This window comes from Corythoichthys intestinalis, chromosome 5 (assembly GCF_030265065.1).
Source record: "Corythoichthys intestinalis isolate RoL2023-P3 chromosome 5, ASM3026506v1, whole genome shotgun sequence".
NCBI classification, from domain to species: domain Eukaryota; kingdom Metazoa; phylum Chordata; class Actinopteri; order Syngnathiformes; family Syngnathidae; genus Corythoichthys; species Corythoichthys intestinalis.
This window is the reverse complement of record NC_080399.1, coordinates 31,283,340-31,306,737: the sequence shown is the minus strand read 5'-3', so window position 1 is coordinate 31,306,737 and position 23,398 is coordinate 31,283,340. Positions and strand designations below refer to the sequence as shown.

The window sequence follows — 23,398 nt, the reverse complement described above, 5'->3', positions numbered from 1 at the left end:
ATTATGTGTTACATTTGCCTTCAATTAGTCTCAGCAAACGGAAAACAGCAAGTAATTTAGTGTCGTCTTGCTGCAGTTGCAATGTACACTGTATATGTGCCCACTCCATGAAGCCACATTTTACAACTCTAATTATTTGTACACCTTGAGAGGCGTGTTTCTTGTCTTGCAATCTGAAATTACAGACCGAGCGAGACCAGGAGAGTGCATTGCGGGCAGCATAACATTTCAGTGAAAATTGCCTTTGTCTTGAAGCCGGGCCTGTGTAGCGAATTGAGCCACCAAGCGAGGCCTGCAGACTGTGTCTTAATTTGCTCCACCTGTTCTTCCACGCCGGGGAGGTCCGCTAGATCCATTAAAAAGACCTTGAGGGCAGGAGTCGGCTAGGAACAGACGCACTACATATGGCGGATTTGTGTGTGTGCTAGGGTGTATAGAAAAAGAAACCTTTAACAAAAAAAGAGCACAGAAGATGTCCCCTGTTAGTATGTAACCTTTGGTCACTTGGCGCCCGGTCATTATTGCACGGAGTGCTTTTGCGCTTCATGATGGCGTAGCAGCTACTGGCGTGAAATCGCTTTCCCGGAATACAGCCGACGGGCCTGCACCTCCACGCTGCATTTTTGTTCTGAAGCCGAATCGGGGGGGGGAAGCTTACAAAGCGCGGACGTCGTCGTAGGACCCGCATGCTTGAGTTACCTCTGGTAATTGGACATGCTCTTTGTGTCTGGAACAAAATGATTACATGTTACCTATTCAGGCAGTGATCCCCCCTAGCCCCCTCAGCATTACATGTGTAGTCAAATAATAGCCGCGCTATGTTTATATTACTGTATCCGCATTCTGTTGGCAATGCTGAATGTGAATGCTGTGCGCATTAGCGAGTCTTGAGATAGATTCCAGCTTGCCTTTGTTGGTGACAAAACGAAATGATTTCCTCGTCTCTCAGGGCTTTCCAACCTCATCAAAAGGTTCACAGGTTCATTTTCTGTCTTGCTGCATGAATTTTAAGACAGCCCGCTCTTCAGGTTGTTAGATGAACTGTTAAGGACTGAGACCGATAGGTAATTATCAGTGTCATTTGCATCCAATCTCAAGGGGTACCAAGCAGATCAATGTGTCAGCGAGAGGCATTCGGGATAAAAATGCTCTCCAATTATGATGCCGGGGAGTCTAGGCCAAGGACATCGCGGTTTGGAGGTCCAATGTTATGCAAGATGCTGCCATTCCCGTGCAAGGCAGACTGACAGTTCAGTCTTTTAATAATGACTTTCCACTACCATGCTTTATTCCTTCTACGGCTCAAAAGGAATATGAATCAGACAACTAATGAGGGAGCCATCCTTGGTCTCTTGAGAGCGGCCTTACCACAGGTCTGTGCTTCGTGAGGTTAGGAGACAAGCGAATGGCAGCAAAATTATCGTGGTCATCCGTGGCTTGATACAAGTCCAGAGAGCATAGCGGCAGCTTCACGAGTTGACCTCCCTTACACTTAACAGAAAAAGGACAACATAGCTGCTTTTCTTAGCTGTCTTAAAAAACGCTGTCATTTGCAGTAGAACAAAGGTTCACTGCTGCCGATTGATCAAAATTTCATCGGCAGACAGGGGCTTTTATGTGTCGCGCTTGGGGGAGGCGAGTCGTTTTAAGATGCGCCTTCCGCCCTTGGTATCCGCGAGCAAATCTCCTGCCTTCTGTTTAAACACGGTTCAAAATGATAACGAGAGCAGTGAGCGGCCAGCATTCCCCTGGCGGTCGAGTGAGAGGGGGCCCCAACCATGCAGGACTCCTGCGAGCCCCTAATTGGGAATCTGAATCATTGTGTCACCTGTCACTCAAGCCTCAGAATGCAATGGGAAAATGCATGTGTGTGTGTGTTATCCGTAGACTAGCTGTGATTTCCAGCTTAGAGGGAAGGACGAGACAGGTGCAGTTAGTGCTCAGCCTTTAAAGCAGACATTCAAATGACAGCAGGTTATGGAGGACATGCCGTGTACTTTAACAGATGTAATGATAAGGGGCTTAAAGGCTGCACCAGTGTGACCACCAGACTCCCATTGGTGATGTTTTTAATACGAGGTTTAGACTCGGAGGTTGACCGTGTCAGCTATCCCACACATCTCGCTGCTCACCCCGTAGTAATATTAAGTCTCCCTTTCTCCTTAGTTTCAGCCAAGTCCAAAACATGATCCCCCGTGAGAGGATAAAGAAAATCCTCCAATGCATCGTATGCACAGTGTGGTGATAAATTCCTTAAATCCTACCCCAGTGCTCACGCATGACCCAACCTGACTATAGGACTCATAATTGGGGGACAAGGACATGACCCTTGAAGCCATTACTGCTGTTCAGTTGGATGCAGAAGCGAGATAGAAAAATGAGCCCTTGTCTCTATGGCAACTGATTCCTAGTGTGAAATAGTTCCTTATTGCTTGCTGTTAAATGTAAAATAATTAAAAATAGATAAATACATTTGAAAAAGACATTCAAAACACCATGGTAAATATCTGGTATGTATTTATTTTGGGGAGTTAGATGTTTTAATGCTGCACAATGGAAGAATTGAACACTTCAATTATTCATGAAATGGCGATAATACAAGTAATCCCGGGTTACGACGTACTAGACTTACGCAATATTTTTATTTCCTTCACTTTTGACAATTGTAATGCTATAACACACATATGTACAGTGGTATGAAAAAGTATCTAAATCTTTTGGAATTTCTCAGATTTCTGAATAAAATCACCATCAAATGTGATCTGATCTTTGTCAAAATCACACAAATGAAAAAGCAGTGTCTGTATTAACTAAAACCACACAAACATTTATAGGTTTTCATATTTTAATGTGGATAGTATGCAAACAATGACAGAAGGGGGAAAAATAAGTGAGTGAAACATCACATTTAATATTTTGTGGCCCCCCCTTCGGCAGCAATAACTTCAACCAGACACTTCCTGTAGCTACAGATGAGTCTGGCACATCGATCAGGACTAATCTTGGCCCATTCTTCCTTACAAAACGGCTGTAGTTCAGTCAGATTCCTGGGATGTCTGGCATAAATCGCTGTCTTTAGGTCATGCCACAGCATCTCAATGGGGTTCAAGTCTGGACTTTTGACTTGGCCACTCCAGAACGTGTATTTTCTTCTTTTGAAACCATTCGTAAGTTGATTTACTTCTGTGTTTTGGATCATTGTCTTTTTGCAGCATCAATCCTCTTTTTAGCTTTAACTATCTGACAGACAGCCTCAGGTTTTCCTGCAAAACATCCTGATAAACTTTTGAATTCATTCTTCCATTAATGATTGCAAATTGCCCAGGCCCTGAGGTAGCAAAACAGCCCCAAACATGATGCACCCTGCACCATGCTTCACGGTGAGGTGATGATCTTGGTGAGCTGTTCCATTTTTCTTCCACACATGACATTGTGTGTTACTCCCAAACAATTCAACGTTGGTTTCATCAGTCCACAAAATATTTTGCCCAAACTTCTCTGGTGTCCAAGTGCCTTTTTGCAAATATTAAACGAGCAACAATGTTTTTTTAGACACCAGTGGCTTCGTCCGTGGAGTCCTCCCATGAACACCATTCTTGGCCATAGTTTTACATACTGTATAGTTGATGTGTGCACAGAGATATTGGACTGTGCCAGTGATTTCTGTAAGTCTTTCGTAGGCACTCTAGGGTTCTTTTTTACCTCTCTGAGTATTCTGCGCTCAACTCTTGGCGTCATCTTTGGTGGACGGCCACTCTTTGGGAGAGAAGCAAGTGCCAAACTCTCTCCATGCATAGACAACTTCTCTTTCTGTCGATTGATGAACATCCAGACTTTTAGAGATGGTTTTGTATCCTTTCCCAGCTTTATACAAATCCACAATCCTTGATCGCAGGTCTTCAGACAGCTCTTTTGACCAAGCCATGATGCACATCAGACAATGCTTCTCATCAAGACAATTCTTACCAGGTGTGTTTTATAGTGGGCAGAGCAGCTTTAAAACACTCATCAGTGATTGGGCACACACCTGACTTAAATTGGTAAAAATTGGTTTCAATTTCTCCTCCAGTCTCCTTAGGCAGATGGTTCACTTACTTATATTTCCCCATCTGTCCTTGGTTTCATGCCATACTCATTAAAATATGAAAACCTATAAATGTTTGGGTGGTTTTCGTTAAAGGAGACAGTTTTTTCATCTGTGTAATTTTGACAAAGATCAGATCACATTTGATGGTGATTTTATGCAGAAATGTGAGGAATTCCAAAAGGTTCAAATACTTTTTCATACCACTGCACACGTCTGTTCAAAACGACATGCATTTTTACAATAAAACACTAGACTCAAAACGATTGGTGTTTAAACGTCCATCTAATCTGATCAATAAGTAAATTTAGAACATTATATTAGCCTAATTTGCCTCACAAAGGCCGCTATCTTAAATGCTATGAATGCTAACGGATTTACAATTCTCATAGCAAATCGCTCACACGAAACTACACATACTGTAGCTCTAAACTTAATTACAAATGCATACACAAACATATACAGTGCCTTGCAAAAGTATTCGGCCCCCTTGAATCTTGCAACCTTTCGCCACATTTCAGGCTTCAAACATAAAGATATGAAATTTAATTTTTTTTGTCAAGAATCAACAACAAGTGGGACACAATCGTGAAGTGGAACAACATTTATTGGATAATTTAAACTTTTTTAACAAATAAAAAACTGAAAAGTGGGGCGTGCAATATTATTCGGCCCCTTTACTTTCAGTGCAGCAAACTCACTCCAGAAGTTCAGTGAGGATCTCTGAATGATCCAATGTTGTCCTAAATGACCGATGATGATAAATAGAATCCACCTGTGTGTAATCAAGTCTCCGTATAAATGCACCTGCTCTGTGATAGTCTCAGGGTTCTGTTTAAAGTGCAGAGAGCATTATGAAAACCAAGGAACACACCAGGCAGGTCCGAGATACTGTTGTGGAGAAGTTTAAAGCCGGATTTGGATACAAAAAGATTTCCCAAGCTTTAAACATCTCAAGGAGCACTGTGCAAGCCATCATATTGAAATGGAAGGAGCATCAGACCACTGCAAATCTACCAAGACCTGGCCGTCCTTCCAAACTTTCTTCTCAAACAAGGAGAAAATTGATCAGAGATGCAGCCAAGAGGCCCATGATCACTCTGGATGAACTGCAGAGATCTACAGCTGAGGTGGGAGAGTCTGTCCATAGGACAACAATCAGTCGTACACTGCACAAATCTGGCCTTTATGGAAGAGTGGCAAGAAGAAAGCCATTTCTCAAAGATATCCATAAAAAGTCTCGTTTAAAGTTTGCCACAAGCCACCTGGGAGACACACCAAACATGTGGAAGAAGGTGCTCTGGTCAGATGAAACCAAAATTGAACTTTTTGGCCACAATGCAAAACGATATGTTTGGCGTAAAAGCAACACAGCTCATCACCCTGAACACACCATCCCCACTGTCAAACATGGTGGTGGCAGCATCATGGTTTGGGCCTGCTTTTCTTCAGCAAGGACAGGGAAGATGGTTAAAATTGACGGGAAGATGGATGCAGCCAAATACAGGAACATTCTGGAAGAAAACCTGTTGGTATCTGCACAAGACCTGAGACTGGGACGGAGATTTATCTTCCAACAGGACAATGATCCAAAACATAAAGCCAAATCTACAATGGAATGGTTCAAAAATAAACGTATCCAGGTGTTAGAATGGCCAAGTCAAAGTCCAGACCTGAATCCAATCGAGAATCTGTGGAAAGAGCTGAAGACTGCTGTTCACAAACACTCTCCATCCAACATCACTGAGCTCGAGCTGTTATGCAAGGAAGAATGGGCAAGAATGTCAGTCTCTCGATGTGCAAAACTGATAGAAACATGCCCCAAGCGACTTGCAGCTGTAATTGGAGCAAAAGGTGGCGCTACAAAGTATTGACGCAAAGGGGCCGAATAATATTGCACGCCCCACTTTTCAGTTTTTTATTTGTTAAAAAAGTTTAAATTATCCAATAAATTTTGTTCCACTTCACGATTGTGTCCCACTTGTTGTTGATTCTTGACAAAAAATTAAAATTTTATATCTATATGTTTGAAGCCTGAAATGTGGCGAAAGGTTGCAAGGTTCAAGGGGGCCGAATACTTTTGCAAGGCACTGTATTTGTCACAGACCAGACAAAGGAGAGCCAAAAATGTGTCACGTTTCCAACAGTTTATTGAAGGTCACAGCAGGGCAGGTGAAAAGACGGCAGCAGTACAGATGAGGGCTAGGCAGGAGTCGGAGTTCCAAGGGCTAGGCAGGAGTCGGAGTTCCAAAACACAGAGGGCAAGTGGAATTACCAGGGCATGAGGGACGACAGCAGTCAGCCTCACTTTGGTCGTGTTGACATAAACTAACTTGGACCTCATATCATGGCTCTTTTAATGGTCATTACTAAATGTTGGCATAATTAAATTGAAAAAAATCTTGCATGAAAATTAAAAATAAGTCGCTTGCCATTTAAAGTTCTTTTCTCACAGGTTCTCCGATGTGAAACGGTATTCTGCCAACCCGAAGAGGGAGGGCATTTTGTGCTAGTCAATATTTTGATCTCGTTGCAGTACCATTTTTGGCCATCAAACCCTACATTGTGCACCTTTAACGAGTGATGAAATTAAAATACAATTCTGATGTTAGATTTGACAAAAAATCATACACTAAATTAAAATGCATTAAAAAAAATTGTTTTCTAATTTATACATAATTTATATTCGTCACCATTTTATTTTCTATCACATAACATATACAATATACAGACCCTTTCCCAAAAAAATGAACATCATGTGACGATTTATTTAAAAAAAAAAAAAAAAAAAAAAAAAAAAAGCATTGACGCTTAGTCAAAACTTTTGAAATTGTTACTTTTGGAAAAGGGTCTGTACTTGTCTTATATATGAGCAGTTTTACACATGTTAATGATTTAACTTAAACATTGAAAATGAACATTGTGACTTTGAAAGTTAGCTTTCAAAAGATCAGATAACCGTATTTTTCACATCTGAGTATAAGTCGCACCAGCCATAAAATGCCCAACGAAGAGGGAAAAAACATACATAAGTCGCACTGGAGTATAAGTCGCATCACAACACATAGAACAGTTATTGTATGTAATCTTGAAAGGCAATTTAAACTGAAAATACAATAGAGAACAACATGCTGAGTAAGTGTACAGTGTGATAATGTTACATGATGCATGAACAACGAAATCCGAATGTTCTGTCCTCACCAGGACGCTACGGCTCGGTCCTGGCTATACAGCGAGCTCAACTACCAAATGACGATGCTGGACGTCCATATAATTTGCTGACCTTATTTTGGCCGTCGTTATGACACCATGATTTGAAGAGTGAAACCAAAAATAGATATATTACAAATCAATTTTTGTCCTCGATACCAAACAGGTTCGCATCAACGTAAATAAATAATAACTAGCTGCTATTATAGCAATGACACAAACTGTTAGGATGCGTTCGCTAGCATTAGCACATCGTTCAAACAACCACACAACTGGCTCTAAGTGTCCGATCGCGGGTGGAAAATACACAACAACAGAAAAGATGATACACCCAGGCGTTTCCTCTGTCGAGATATTTTACAAGCATAAACAATGAACTCTCTCTCGCTAACTCGCCCACTCGCTCAGAGCTGCGTAGCTGTCAGTATTCTTCTGGCGTCTGAGCGCTCTTCTTCGCGTAAAGAAGTGCGAGTGCGCCCCCACTTGGGCGTGAAAGCGCCGCAAACTAAAAACATGCATTTAGAGATAAAAAAGTCAATGATGCAATTGAAAGCACATTGCCAAAGGCAGAACACGAACGTGGCTGTTATGTTAACGTAACATAGTTATTAAGAGTTATTCAGATAACTATAGCATAAAGAACATGCTAACAAGTTTACCAAACCATCACACCAAAATAACATGTGAAATGATAATAATGCGTTAATAATTTCACACAAGTCGCTCCTGAGTATAAGTCGCACCCCCAGCCAAACTATTTAAAAAAACAAACAAAAAAAACTGCGACTTATAGCCCAAAAAATACAGTACTTTAAAAAATTCTTGCATACCTACCTTTCATTTGTATACTAATCATAATAATGATATAAATAACTTTATTTTATCATGATACATTTCTTTTGTATCTTGGTTGCCTGCTGGAGACTGTAGAGACTTAAGTTCAAATTTGATGAGTTTCATATTCTCCGATAAATCTTTTCCTCTTCTTAATTTTCCCTTCAGTTCCCACATGGACCTAGATTCTTTGCGTTAAAAAATCCAAGAACGTACTTTTAATTCATTACCTTAATAAACATTTTATATTATAAGGCAACTTCACAAATCCTAAAGATTTATATCTATTGTAGGTCTGCAGTACTGCTGTACTGATTAGTTTCCCCTTGACTTGATTTCCATCGCAGGGTGAAGACTGCGCAACTGAGTGTCCTCCTGGTTTGTTTGGACCTAGCTGCATGTCCACTTGCTCCTGCCATAACCACGCTTCCTGCTCGCCTGTCGACGGATCCTGCATGTGTAGGGAAGGTACGATCCAGCCGACGTTTTGTTAAAGTCTTGTAATTGCCACTTAAAATCACCTGAGTGCCAATAATCCTCCAAGGCAGCAATGCAATGATACAGCATCACGCTTTATTGCACCAATGTAGCTATGGTGAATTCTATGTCAAAAGTGACAAGCTGCTCTCATAGGAGGTGTACTTTTCTTCAGGCATTCTTTAAGGAGGTGATGCTTCTGCAGATCTTTGCTGTGTGGTCTGTATGACAGGTTAGGTCTAATGAGGACTCCAAGGAATGTGAATGTATCATCCTTCTCGTCATTGATGAGGGTTTGTGATGATGAGATCATTCATTGTACTGCTAGGTAAAGAAAGCGTAAAGAAAAAAAAAACAAAAAAAAAACTATGTGCACAGTGCAACGCTTGATCAAGTTGGGGCAACATTGGCGCAACATATCCTGTCAAAGTCGGGGCATTTAAATAAACGTTCAATAGTATAATAACAATATTTTTAATGGTAATATTTTCAAACTGTTTTGTTTATTTAGTAGAATTGCAAAGAAAGCTAACAAATTAAAAGTGTGGTTAAACTCTTTGTTTTTATGTTTATTTTTATACGTTATAGGTCAGACTTTTGACAGACTGTGATATGACGATGTTGTAGCTGGGTTATTGCCTTGGGTTGTTATCAAAAGCTTGCATTGTGGATTATGCCTTTCATCTGTTGGACCCTATTCATACAAAATGCTTAAGGGTGAACTCACAACAATTTCAGGGTATGAAATGGACAACTCGAAAATGTACTATTTTTATTGAAAAGCACATTGTTATTCCCACGTTCAGTACAAAAAGACTTTACAATTTTCTGTTGCTTTTCCTTTTTATGTACAAATGAAAAAAGATCAACAAAAAACAAAAACGAGGAGCAGTGAACCTATTACACTGCCATACTTATTACATGAAAGGAAAATCATTGTGTATGAGCATACAGTGGGGCAAATAAGTATTTAGTCAACCACCAATTGTGCAAGTTCTCCTACTTGAAAAGATTAGAGAGGCCCGTAATTGTCAACATGGGTAAACCTCAACCATGAGAGACAGAATGTGGGGAAAAAAAATAGATAATGACATTGTTTGATTTTTAAAGAATTTATTTCCAAATTAGAGTGCAAAATAAGTATTTGGTTACCTACAAAGAAGCAAGATTTCTGGCTGTCAAAGAGGTCTAACTTCTTCTAACGAGGCTCCACTCGTTACCTGTATTAATGGCACCTGTTTTAACTCATTATCGGTATAAAAGACACCTGTCCACAAATTCAGTCAGTCACACCAAAGAGCTGTCGAAGGACACCAGAGACAAAATTGTAGACCTGCACCAGGCTGGGAAGACTGAATCTGCAATAGGTAAAGCTCTTGGTGTAAAGAAATCAACTGTGAGAGCAATTATTAGAAAATGGAAGACATACAAGACCACTGATAATCTCCCTCGATCTGGGGCTCCATGCAAGATCTCACCCCGTGGCGTCAAAATGGTAACAAGAACGGTGAAGAAAAATCCTAGAACCACACGGGGGGATCTAGTGAATGACCTACAAAGAGCTGGGACCACAGTAACAAAGGGCACTACCAGTAACACAATATGCCGCCAGGGCCTCAAATCCTGCACTGCCAGACGTGTCACCCAGCTGAAACCAGTACACGTCCAGGCCCGTCTGCGGTTCGCTAGAGAACATTTGGATGATCCAGAAGAGGACTGGGAGAATGTGTTATGGTCAAATGAAACCAAAATAGAACTTTTTGGTAGAAACACAGGTTCTCGTGTTTGGAGGAGAAAGAATACTGAATTGCATCCGAAGAACACCATAACCACTCTGAAGCATGGGGGTGGAAACATCATGCTTTGGGGCTGTTTTTCTGCAAAGGGACCAGGACGACTGATCTGTGTAAAGGAAAGAATGAATGGGGCCATGTATCGAGAGATTTTGAATGAAAATCTCCTTCCATCAGCAAGGGCATTGAAGATGAGACGTGGCTGGGTCTTTCAGCATGACAATGATCCCAAACACACAGCCAGGGCAACAAAGGAGTGGCTTCGGAAGAATCATTTCAAAGTCCTGGAGTGGCCTAGCCAGTCTCCAGATCTCAATCCCATAGAAAATCTGTGGAGGGAGTTGAAAGTCTGTGTTGCCCAACGACAGCCCCAAAACATCACTGCTCTAGAGGAGATCTGCATGGAGGAATGGGTCAAAATATCAGCAACAGTGTGTGAAAAGCTTGTGAAAAGTTACAGAAAACGTTTGGCCTCCGTTATTGCCAACAAAGGGTACATAACAGGGGTGTATGCAGAAATATTACATGTTTTATGTATAATATTTTGTACATATGTAATAGTTACTCATGTATTATTAGTGATGTGTATGTATATGTGTGTATGTGTATATATATATATATATATATATATATATATATATATATATATATATATATATATATATATATATATATTGGTGTTATTATGATTACTGCAACTATTATTATTATTATTATTATCATCAATGTAATCATTATGATTAGTTGTTAGCTGTTGTAGGGAAGTGACTGCATTCCTATGGAATTTTTGGAGTGAAATGGGGGTGGGACTCAAAAAGCTCGGCTTCTTCCCACTCCTTTTCGAGCTACACGTGTATGTATTGTTATCATTTTTGTTACATTCATCATGACTGTTTAACTTTTATTTTATTGTATTTTATTTTTTCCATACTTGTTGTTTTTTATTGTTATTGCTCGAAATAAAATCAATCAATCAATCATTCAATAACAAAGTATTGAGATGAACTTTTGGTATTGATCAAATACTTATTTTCCACCATGATTTGTATATAAATTCTTTACAAATCAAACAATGTTATTTTCAGGTTTTTTTTCCACATTCTGTCTCTCATGGTTGATGTTTACCCATGTTGACAATTACAGGTCTCTCTAATATTTTCAAGTGGGAGAACTTGCACAATTAGTGGTTGACTAAATACTTATTTGCCCCACTGTATGTTTATCAAAATCATTTCGCACAGGTTTAACATGTTCTGTCCATTTAGACCACAAGTCCAGTTGTAGTTTTAGTGCAGAGGAGATCCTGTCTATGATGAAAATCTCTCTAACGACGTCAATCCAGTCATCTGTTGTTGGTTTTTCAGGTTTGAGCCACTTTCTTGTGCATTTTTGCTTGCTGCCAATATAATGTGGACAAGTTTCTTTTCCTTCTGACTAATTTGTTGCACATTTATTTTACACAAGCACATAGTAGCAAAAGACATGGGGATGTCAAAATCAAAAACCATTAATGGACAACCTATGCGCTTTTGTATACCAAAAAAAAAAAATTATAATAATCCATTTTAGATGGGAAAATAAACCTGAAGGAGGCCAGCAACGTTCTCCATTTTTTCCTTTCACTACACCTTGCATTCATCATCTCATACACAGTCTCCAAAATCTCCCCGTTATTATTATTTTTTCCGTTATCTGGCTTAAATAAAAAGGTATGCAAATTCCAGTGTCCGGGAGTGAATGGTTTTGTATGATCAGAATGCTAATATTTAACAGGTCTAAAACCTAGTTGTCAGTAATATTTTAACAGTAGGAGTCAATTCTTCTGGTCCTCTAGGTCAGCACTTTTTAAAAAGTAGAGGGGTGGAGGGAAGACCCCAGGGAACATTTTTTTTGTTTGTTTCAACCGTAGTAAAATAAAGTGAAACTGCACATCCACTATAGCAGATGTCAGTGGCACTCTCATTTTTAGAGTGTGTGTAAGGAGCTCTATTATGTGCATGTGCAACCACATTACAGAGTGGGAGACATGAAGTGTAATGAATGAAAAATATTTATATGAGAGATAAAAAGAAATGTGGAGAGAGATAGCCATCAAGCCGAAACCAGAAAAAAGAAAGGAAGTTGCGTTTGGCGTCATTGTGACTACTGTGGGAGGTTATAATCGATCACTTGGTTTACTGTGTGTAAAACTATTGGCTGCAGACAACCTGAAGCCAAATTAATTAAAGCGTCACTTATAGACTTTACTCGTAATCCACTATTTTTTTTTTGGGGGGGGGGGGGTGTCCCGAATATTGACTACAAATCTTAATGTTACTATAAACTGTGGAGTATAGCAGAAACTGGGGCTGGAGGAGCAAAATGTTTCCACCTCTTAGTAACAGAAAATAATTGAGAGGCACTACTATAGGTGTTGTAACGTACCGTACTCCATAGAGCCAATTACTGCATTCCAATGCAGCATGTGTACATTGCATAAAAAAGAATGATATGTTCAGCTTTGCATCACAGTTAAGAAGTATACAGTCCCTGACAAAAGTCTTGTCACTTATCCATTTTGTAGAAACAATTGCTAATAATCTGACTTTTAATTATTCAATTGGTTTCAGAAATGGCTTAAATGAAAGCTAAAACCCTCCTAAATGATGTTGAATGTCCAAAAATATATTAGTTTTACTGAAAAAAGATTTATCATTTAATGAAGACGTAAAGGTCAAATTTTGGCAAGTCAAAAGTTTTGACGCCTACAGAAAGTAGTGTGAAAATTGAACAAAAAGTGTACTTCAAATACAAAAAAATGTTACATAACATAAGCGAATTAAGTAGTGGTGCTGTGAGATCCAAATTTAAATATTTTGTGTGACTTCCATGGGCTTGAAGGACTGCATCCATGCGGTTTGGCAAGGATCCATACAATTTATTGATGAAGTCATCAGGAACATCAAAGAAAGCAGTCTTGCATGCCTCCCAGAGTTCATCAACATTCTTGGGTTTCGTCTTCCATGCTTCCTCTTTCATCCTACCCCAGACATGCTCAATGATGTTCATGTCTGGTGACTGGGCTGGCCAGTCCTGGAGGATCCAGGATGTTTTTCAGTGAAAAAAATATATTTTTGTACATTCAACATCATTTGGGAGGATCTTAGCTTTCATATGAGCCATTTCTGAAACCAATTGAATCATTACAAGTCAGGTAATTAGCAATTGTTTCTACAAAATGGATAAGCGACAAGACTTTTGTCAGGGACTGCAGTGGTGCCGTAAGATATTGTATGGCTAACATTGCACTTTTTAAGCTACAAGACGCAGCCCTCATATTGAATAACACACATTTAGAAATACTTTGACTGATGCACAGTCAACAGAAAATGGGAGCAATTCACTATCTTAGATTTGAGATCAGCTTACTGTATACATTATCAGGGTTTATGTGGATCATTAAAAACAATAAAAGCCCTTAAATTGATTTTTCTCAAAATTTAGTCTTTAAAAACCATTAAACTAAATGTTCGAAGCATTAAAGATTATGTAAACTTGACGGGTTTGGATATACTGTAGGTGTTAATGCTTCTCAGTTTTGCTTCCTAAAAGAGTTACGTTTTCTTAACCCCAGATATCGCTCCTATGTATTGGTAACTACTCTAGTTGCTAATTTTAGGGCTAAATGTCATACCCATCGGCTGCTAGTGTTCCTCTCCTAGCTCTCCTCCATGGATGCATGGCCTTCTTGAGCCGTATGTTCCCACTGGAACAGAATTTGTATTAAGCTGTTTGTTGCATTTAAGTTGTATTTGTATTTTCAACTGTTAAAATATTTACTGTTTAATGCCTACAATTTGTTTGTATGAAACTATCTATAGTTGGGCATGGATAGGGTTGCCATGTCCCTGAAAAAAAATAATAAGGGGCACGTTTTTGGTAGAGCTGGCCTGTCTGATAACCTTCTCCCTTTAATTTTTTTTTTTTTTTTTGACGTGAAAAAGAGTTTGTTTTTTTTATTCATCGTTAAAATATTAAAATACAGTGAGGAAAAAAGGTATTTGAACAGCCTGTGATTTTGCAAATTCTCCCACTTAGAAATGATGGGTGGGTTTGAAATTTTTTGGTAGGTGCTTGTCCACTGTTGGAGATAATCTAAAGAAAAAATCCAGAAATCACAGTGGATGATTTTTTTTTAACAATTTACTTGTATTATACTGCTGCAAATAAGTATGTGTACACATCTCTATTAGCTAGAATTGTGAGCCTCTAAGACCTGTTAGTCACCTTTAAAAAGTCCAACGAATAAGTGAAGGTAGATTTTTTGAGTATGACTTTTTATCCTTTTTGAGGCGGTTGTCAGGGTTTGCGAGCATGCAGGTGGTATGGACCCAAACGCAGGAAAAGGGAGGTGAGGCAGATGAATGGTGCAAAAAATAATTTAATTAAAGCCAATGAAAAACAAAGTACAGAACAAAGGCTGTGGTAATCCAAAGAAGGCACTGAGGCAAACAAAAACTATCACTAACAAAAGACTGCTTTTCAAAAAACTCACTTGGAACACAAGGGCTTGGATAGACGCGAATACTGCTGACCAGAACTTGACATGGACATTGACAAGGACGCAACAAGGAGTGAAAAGAAACCAGGAGCTTTTATACACACACAGACAAGGGGTAACGACACAACGAGGAACAGGTGAGCACAGGGGGATGCAAGTTGGAGGCTACACTAGGAGCAGGCAAAACAGGTGAACTCAATGGGCAATCACAGGGACAAGTCACCCTAGGAGAAAACAAACACAAAACCTAACAGCAGTTAGCTGCATATAAACACCTGTCCACCCCATACAATCGGGAAGACTCCAATTACTAACATGGTCAAGACCAAAGAGTTGTCCATAGACACCAGAGACAGAATTGTAGACCTCTACAAGGCTGGAAAGTGTTACGGAGCAATTACCAAACACCTTGGTGATATAAGATCCACCGTTGGGGCAATTATTAGAAAAAGGAATTGGCCAAACATGACTGTCAATCTCCCTCGGACTGGGGCTCCATCCAAGATCTACCTCGTAGGGCAGGGGTGGGCAATTAATTCCACAAAGGGCCGCAGTGGGTGTGGGTTTTTGTTGCAACCCATTAAGAGGAGACCTTTTCACCAATCTGCTGTTTTACAAGTGCAATCAGTCGATTGCAGTCAGGTGCTTCTCATTTCTGCTGAAACCGCATTGGTTAAACTATCTGTGCTGGGTTAGTTGGAACAAAGACCAGGACCCACTGCGGCCCTCGAGGACCGGTTTGCCCACCCCTGTCGTAGGGTCTCAATGATCCTAAGAATGGTGAGGAATCAGCCAAGAACTACACAGGAGGAGCTGGTCAATGACCTGAAAGGAGCTGGGATTACCATTTCTGAGGTTAATGTTGGTAATACACTAAGATGTTATGGTTTAAAATCATGCATGGAACGGAAGTTCCCCCTGCTTAAACCAGCACATGTCCTGGCCCGAGTCATGGAAGAAAATCATGTGGTCATATGAGATTAAAATGGAACTTTTTGGTCTTAATTCCACTCATTGTGTTTGGAGGAAGAAGAATAATGAGTACCATCCCAAGAAAACATCCCTACTGTGAAGCATGGGGGTGGTCGCATCATGTTTTGGGGGCGTTTTTTTTTTGCACATGGGACTGGACTGTCGCACTGTATTAAGGAGGGGATGACCAGGGCCACGTACTGTGAGATTTTGAGGAATAACGTACTTCCCTCAGTTAGAGCATTAAAAATGGGTCGTGACTGGGTCTTCCAGCATGGCAATGGCCTGAAGCAGACAGCCAGAATTACCAAAGAGTGGCTTTGTAAAAAGCATATCAAGGTTCTGGAGTGGCCTAGCCAGTCTCCGGACCCAAACCCAATAGAAAATCTTTGTAGGAAGCTCAAACTCAGTGTTTCACAGTGACAGCCCCAGAAGCCTGATTGATCTAGAGAAGATCTGTCTATGGCCGTATGTGGCAGCCAGTGCTAGGCAATGAGGTTATTTTGGGCCATTTAAGGTCATTTACCTGTTGATTTTCAGTTACTTCCAGTTGATATGGGAGTGTTTTATGGGTCACTTCCTGTGTATTTTGAGTTACAGACCAGGAAGTGATCTGGGACTCACCCAAATGAATAGGCAGTGACTCAAACTCAACAGGAAATGACCTGTAAATACCCTAAAATGAACAGCAAGTGACCTGTAAATGCCCTGAAAATCGGACAGAATGACTGAATGCACTGGTTTTGAATGAACGAATGTTCCCAGTCTACATGGATTGGGCGTCAAGCATCATCAATGCAGCCTTAGAGTTAACTGAGACACTATTATGGTGGAGGATTTTGGTAGCGACTTGTTGGTTCCTTTTTATTTTATTTTATTTTATTTTATTTTATTTTTAGACATTGACACCTTTTTAAAACGATATCTCGATTCTTGGCAGGAACATATCGATAACCTTTTGGGATACGAAGCATCACGATATATCACCATTTCGATATTTTGTCACACCCCTAATAGAAACCCTGATTTGTTTCTGGAAGAGATGGCTATATTTTGCATTTTCTTTGCGCTACTACTGGTTAGTGAATCAGGGGAGGAATGTAGATTCAAACTTTTCGTATGTTCTTTCATTTGGTATATTCAGTGAATATATATAATTGTGCCACAAAACATTCTGTGGGCCTTGAGTAATCAGTTGAAATGCTCTGAAATTGATGGACAGTGACAACATACTGGAGATGCACTAAAACTATATGTCCCTGTATTGCAAAGAGAATATAGAAAATCAGTAAATGGTTTGTGGGGAAAGCAGTTTTGGAACAGAATTCTCCAAAGTTGTAGAACCATGATTGATAGGAGCAATTAGCAAGGATTGCTTCCAAATAATTGTTGTAAAGATACCGCCAAGTCATTCTGCTATTCATGCAATTCAGGTAAATATCTTGTTAGGGCTTATGACGTTGCTAAATTCAGGGAGGAAGAATATGAGTAGGGATTAAATAAAATGTCAATAAATATGTCACCAGGGCCCTGTCAACAAGGAACTCGGCGGATTTCATAAGATAAAAAGGTGCTGATAGCTCTTCATGTAGTGACACCTTGCCTGTCACTTTTTTGCCTTGTGTACTCAGATGTGAGCGCTTGCCACCATCCATCACTGCACTGGCGAGAGGAAGGAATCAATGCCTGTTGTTAGACTTTGACACAGTCAGTGAGAAGAATGATTGAGTCAACCAGAGGGGACTGTCCTCATTGTTTAACAGGCTCAATTGGGCTGTACGATCAATAGACATTTCGATGTCTTGGTCCACATATCTGCCGCAGTCAATAATGTACAATATTATGCAGAAGAGAGGAGAGCGGACGCACCTCCTTGGGGGAATCTGGCAGGTGTTTCAGACATCGTTCCAAATTGTCCATTTCGTCTCACAGACGGGATTGTCATGAAAGCAAGACTTACAGAGAATTAATTTGAACATTTGGTTGTATCGCAACTCTTTTTCAACTTGGTGTTTCAAGCAGCGTGCTGTCCTCATTAGCCATGTGCTTATCCAACAGCTTTGTGGCTTGATTTACGTTACAAAAAAACAAAAAAACAAAAAAAAAAACATTGGAAAAATAATGGAATTTATTTATTTATTTATTTTTGTGATTCAAAGTGTGGGCCGATTGGGCAGAGAGGTGGAAATGATTACATTTATTTTAAATTGATAGAACGACTGAACTGAAAAGTATTTTCATTTAGAACTCCATAGCCCTCTGCCAAAAGCTATAACATTGCATTATACCTCTACTGAATCCACATTTCTACAATCTCTCTATTTTGACAAATACTATATAGTGGTGAAACTTTTACTTACAAGTGCCCTAACTTGTGAATTTCAAATTATGAGCCATGTCTTCCAAATACATAAATGCTCCCAAGTAACAGCTGTAGGCAAAGAATGACAAGACTCACAAGCAGACAAACTTTTAAGTATTCATGATTTTACCAGTTGTGAGTCATTCTGCCTAAATCAGATTTTTCTTGTATTTTCCAAATGATTTACAAATAAACCCTCACCTCAGAAACTTTCTCTTACAAGTTTGCACCCAGAAGTTATCTGTTTGTGTCTTATATCACCCGTTAATGAGGACCTTTCACCATCCTAAAGCTATCCACCGCTTCACGAAAGGGTGGTAGGATGGTAGTGTCAATTATTTCATACATGATCATAATCAAGGTCGGAAGCCTGTTTATTTGAATAAAGAATGTTTGCTGAGAACGTTTGGAGAAAAGAAAAAAAGATGTGCCCTTCAGTTGCCTTCGCTACTCACCAAAGTCGGCTTACAGAGACTCCAGCTTACCCGTACTAATTACAACAATCACTGTTTGTTTCTATTCTCTGATAGCCTCTTGAGATGCATCTTCTCATTATCAAGCAGTCTATTCAACGCATACAAATAATGGCAGGGTGACTCCACAGCATAAAATATAGATAAATAGAAAATACACGGATAGACTCCGAGATGAATTTAGAATTAATAGCATCTTGTTGAATGAGTGCAATTAAATGATCTTTAACACACAGTGATAACTCTTGAAAGCTACCTTGAACTAAACATAGACTACGGTAAATTAATTACTCTTTGTCAGCATTATTATGCTAAAAACTGTCATGTTTCACTGATCAACCTTTCTTCAGGCTGGCAAGGGGTAGACTGCACTATCCTGTGCTCCAGTGGTCTTTGGGGTCTGGCCTGTAATCAATCTTGCTTGTGCGCCAACGGTGCTGCATGTGACCCTGTCGACGGCACCTGTACGTGTTCTCCAGGGTGGAGGGGCGAGCACTGCGATGAGCCCTGTCCTGTAAGTTTGAAACCAAACTAAGAGGATATTGTAAATCTTATAACCTTCAACCCAGCATGGTGCTTAGTTGTTGAACAAAGCTTCACGCAGAGCCTTCTTTTTGTCAGGACGGCACTTTTGGTCTGGAGTGCAGGGAGCGCTGTGACTGCAGTCATGCGGACAGCTGCGACCCAGTGAGTGGGTATTGCCGCTGCCACCCAGGCTGGACAGGTTGGTATTATTCTTGTATAATTTAGGGGAGGAAATCCCATCAAACAGCATAAATATTTATTTTATACTGCCGTAAACTGAAACTCAACAGAACTTAAGAGACACCAACATAACAAATAAGCAGAGGTGGGTAGAGTAGCCAAAAAATTTACTCATGTAAGAGTGCCGTTACTTCAAAAAGCGAAAATAGAGACAAAGATGCGAAAAGCTACACTTGCCGGCATTGGGAAACAGCCGATATCTTATAGCAGTAGACTTCTCAGAAAGGCTCTGTTGTAGAGATCCTTCCTTGCGAACCTAAGTAACTTTTTATCTAAAATACTCCTAAAATGGCAAAATCTTGACTTGAATCTATCTTTCAATGATGAAACGGCTTTAAAACTTTTACATGTTAAAAGTAGACCGAAGGGAACTAATGCAATAACGGGAGCAATTTTAACTGTTGATTCTCAATATTAAATGACTTCCAAACATAGCAAAGGTTACTATCTAGTTATCGCAATATCCACAATACCCCTGTGTCTAGTTAAGTTTAGGGCAGTGCTTCTCAATTATTTTCTGTTACGCCCCCCCAAGGAAGACGTAAATGTTTTGCGCGCCCCCCAAACTCTGCCGCCACTGTAAATAGTATCATTTGTCTATAATATTAATATTATAAGTACGCCTCTGCCTCACATTGTATTCTTTTTTTTCTATTAGAGAAAATAACAGAGATCAACTTATAAAATATAACTTTATTAACATTGTTTCGTTTGTAACAGAGAAGACTTTAACGCGCATCAATTTGCCTGAATTTAAAAAAAAAAAATGTTTTTAAACTCACATCCAAACTGTAAAAATACACTCAAGGTACATTTTTGACCATTTGATACTGAAAAATAAAATCAGTAAATAATAACAAATTCAAATTGATTAGAAACATTAACTCATGAGGACAATATGCCAAAAAAAATTTGACCGAAAAAACAATACTGAATAGAAGAAAAGAAAAAAAAGTTTTAGGACAGAAGGACAGTTTTTATTTTCGCTGCTCCCAGTATCACCTCCAGTTTGCAATGATGTGGGGTTATATTGCACTGAGCATGCTAACCGTGCTCACTGGTTTACTACATAACACTGACAAAGCGGGACGATTGTTGGCAATATTTGGCACGTTTTCGCTGAAAAACAACCAAGCGGCTTATCAATGAGATTGGGGACTAATGTCTTTAAGTGGCGTCTTAATTGATTTGGCTTCCGGCTGTCCGCTGTAATCATTTTTAGAGACAGTAAACAGTGGTCTTTCCTCGTCTACCACTGTATTAAATGTCAAAGCCAAAAGGCAAACGGCCCGAAAAAAGCGCATTCTCGGCGGCCGAGGGAGAACCGTAGGTGAGGGCGGTCGTCGTGACGATCCCAAGCCGAAAATGGCACTTCTCGGGCGGACATGTGAGAACCGGAGAAGACAGTGGGTCGCTGCTTGAGTCCGGCCGTAAAACAGCTATCGAAAATGGCGCACAGCTCTCAGTCTCCAGCTCTTCATGAGTCTCTTCCGTGTGCTCTTGCTTACTTCAAAAATACTGCGCGCACTTTGAAAATGAGAGCGCCACTGCCACCCACTGAGTGGATGTGCAAGTACACTTTATTCTAGTACGGCGGGGGGAAAAAAAAAAAAGCATGTTCCCCGAGGTCACACGCGCCACCCCTGGCATCGCTCTGCGCCCCCCCAGGGGGGCGCGCCCCACTATTTGAGAAGTACTGCTTTAGGGTAAAGAATTGGGCTAGGGCGACTGTCCCAAAAACCCTTTAAACTTCAAATAGTGTGACCTATGGATTTTTTTTGTTTGTTTGTTTGTTTGTTTGTTTTTTGAATGAAAAAAAAAACATGAAAAGTAAAACCAATTACTTTGCCAAGTAACTAATTACGCTTACATTCAGGTAACTGAGTTATTAACTCAGTTACTTTTTGGGAGAAGTAATTTGTAACTAATTACTTTTTTAATTATTTTTATTATTATTATTATTTAATTAAGATTAACAACACTGACATTAACCCATTACATACCCACATTAAGCCCAAAAACTACAAAAAAAAAAAAAGATCATTGAATTTCGGCGAGAGAAAAAAAATGACCGAAATGAAGCATTATCCATCCAAAGAGCATGAGTGCCCTCTAGAGGAGAAAATATTTCCTAGTTTGAATAGTGAATAGTTCCTTCATAGATTCTATTATGAAATTTAAAGGATCATATCTCCACTTTTCCATGGTCAGTCAGTGGAAAATAAAAATTGGGAGAAGGGTGAAAATCAGCGCCTTCGAGTCATATTGAGGGCGGCGCCCTATATCAAATACTTCATTTTTTAACGGTGGTTTAAGTACGCCACGTGAATGAAGAGTCTAGCGTGACCATAGAACAGCAAGCTTATGTCTTATTGGTATAATGAAGTCATGTGATGATTGTTACGATGTCTCATTGTTAAAATTGGTGGAGCTACTCTTGGCATCATGGCAAAAAAAAAAAAAAAAAAAACAACGTTACTACCCACCTCTGCAAAGAAGACAAAAAAGCCATGGGTAAAAGTGTTTACACACTGTCTAAGCTGTTTTGCATTAATTAAATGTATAATTTGCTTTTGCTTCTAAGCCAGCAGCTCGCGAGTAAGTGTAGCCTTAAATTTGCGCTCCAACTGGCAAAGTACTTGGCACACGTTGGCGCTTGTAAAACATCCACACAACCAGGTGACCCTTGCAGCTGTTAAATATTTTGCAGCAGATACTGTAAATATTTCGAGGGAGAATCTATCCAATCCAAAATGTGCCAGCAAATTTTGAATACTGCTTGTAATTTGTTTGTTCTTGCTCACTTAAAGTGACTATGACAGGATAAAAAAAAGTCTTAAATAGCATTATTATGTGAATTAGAATCATATTTTGAGACGATTCAACTATATACAACAATTTGGCAAAAGCGCAGATGACGAGGAATTACTCTTTTAATCTGCCGTTTAGCCCCTGCCTGTCATTATAGTGCTCTATGGTAACCAATAGGAGGATGACGTCGGCAGGGTCATGGTTTCATCTGATTTAGAATTCAGCTCATTGAGGGGGAATTATTCAGAACGAGGAAAATGCGATGAAATGAGCCGCAAAATGTCATTGTTTCAATCTCTCAACTCCAATATTTTGACAGGATATTCTTTTCATCGAAGTATTTTTTTCCCCAATTGCTAAATAAAGGGTTTGGTCAAGACAAATAAGTCTTGCGCTAAATGGAATGTGAAATATTAAAAATGCATTTATTCAGTACGAGATAGCAAAATTACTCGAAAATGGTCAAAACTGTCGACTTCTTGCACTTCCCGATGGATGATTTATGCCACCGCATTTAGTTCGGCTTTTGTCAGGCGTGACAGCTAGCCGACATGCTAACCCTAACCAAGTGATGTTTCAAAGTGAAAAAATCACACAAAAATACCTCCGATCATGTCACACTGCGGTGGCATTGTCAATTGTCTCACATGCCTCTCCCTGGTGCAGTAAAAAACACTGCAGCACTTTTGGCTGGCGTGATGTGAAAAATAAACGAACTAATCCGCAGAATCAGCTGAATTCGCAGTACATCTGCATGCTAAAAAGCAATGCTTTATTGTGAGATGGTGACGCGGGTGACGTCACATTTGCATTCGTCCTCAACCCAAGACTGGAGCCAGAAGTCACTAATTTTCATGGCACGGGATTTCAAAAATTGAATAAATAAAACGTTCGCTTCCACACACATCCAAGCGGTACATTCCATTCAGGAGCATAAAATACCGCATTAAACATGAAATAAACATGCTTTTTGGTGTCATAGGCACTTTAATCCCACTTTATAGATTTCAAAGCCATTTTTGTTCATACATCGATTATTAGTTCTGACCAAGAGTTGTTTGGTCAGATTAGATGAGA

At 39.7% G+C, this 23,398-nt stretch overlaps 1 protein-coding gene across 4 annotated transcripts in view; it reads left to right on the top strand.

The window, feature by feature from the left end:
* megf11 (multiple EGF-like-domains 11) overlaps positions 1 to 23,398 on the top strand; it is a 220,244-nt gene that overhangs the window by 158,680 nt on the left and 38,166 nt on the right. For all 4 annotated transcript variants that reach the window (XM_057836016.1, XM_057836017.1, XM_057836015.1 and 1 more), the window contains 3 exons: positions 8,476 to 8,596; positions 19,096 to 19,259; positions 19,367 to 19,469. In XM_057836016.1, coding sequence (XP_057691999.1) covers positions 8,476 to 8,596; positions 19,096 to 19,259; positions 19,367 to 19,469 — 388 coding nt within the window. The remainder of the gene's footprint in view (positions 1 to 8,475; positions 8,597 to 19,095; positions 19,260 to 19,366; positions 19,470 to 23,398) is intronic.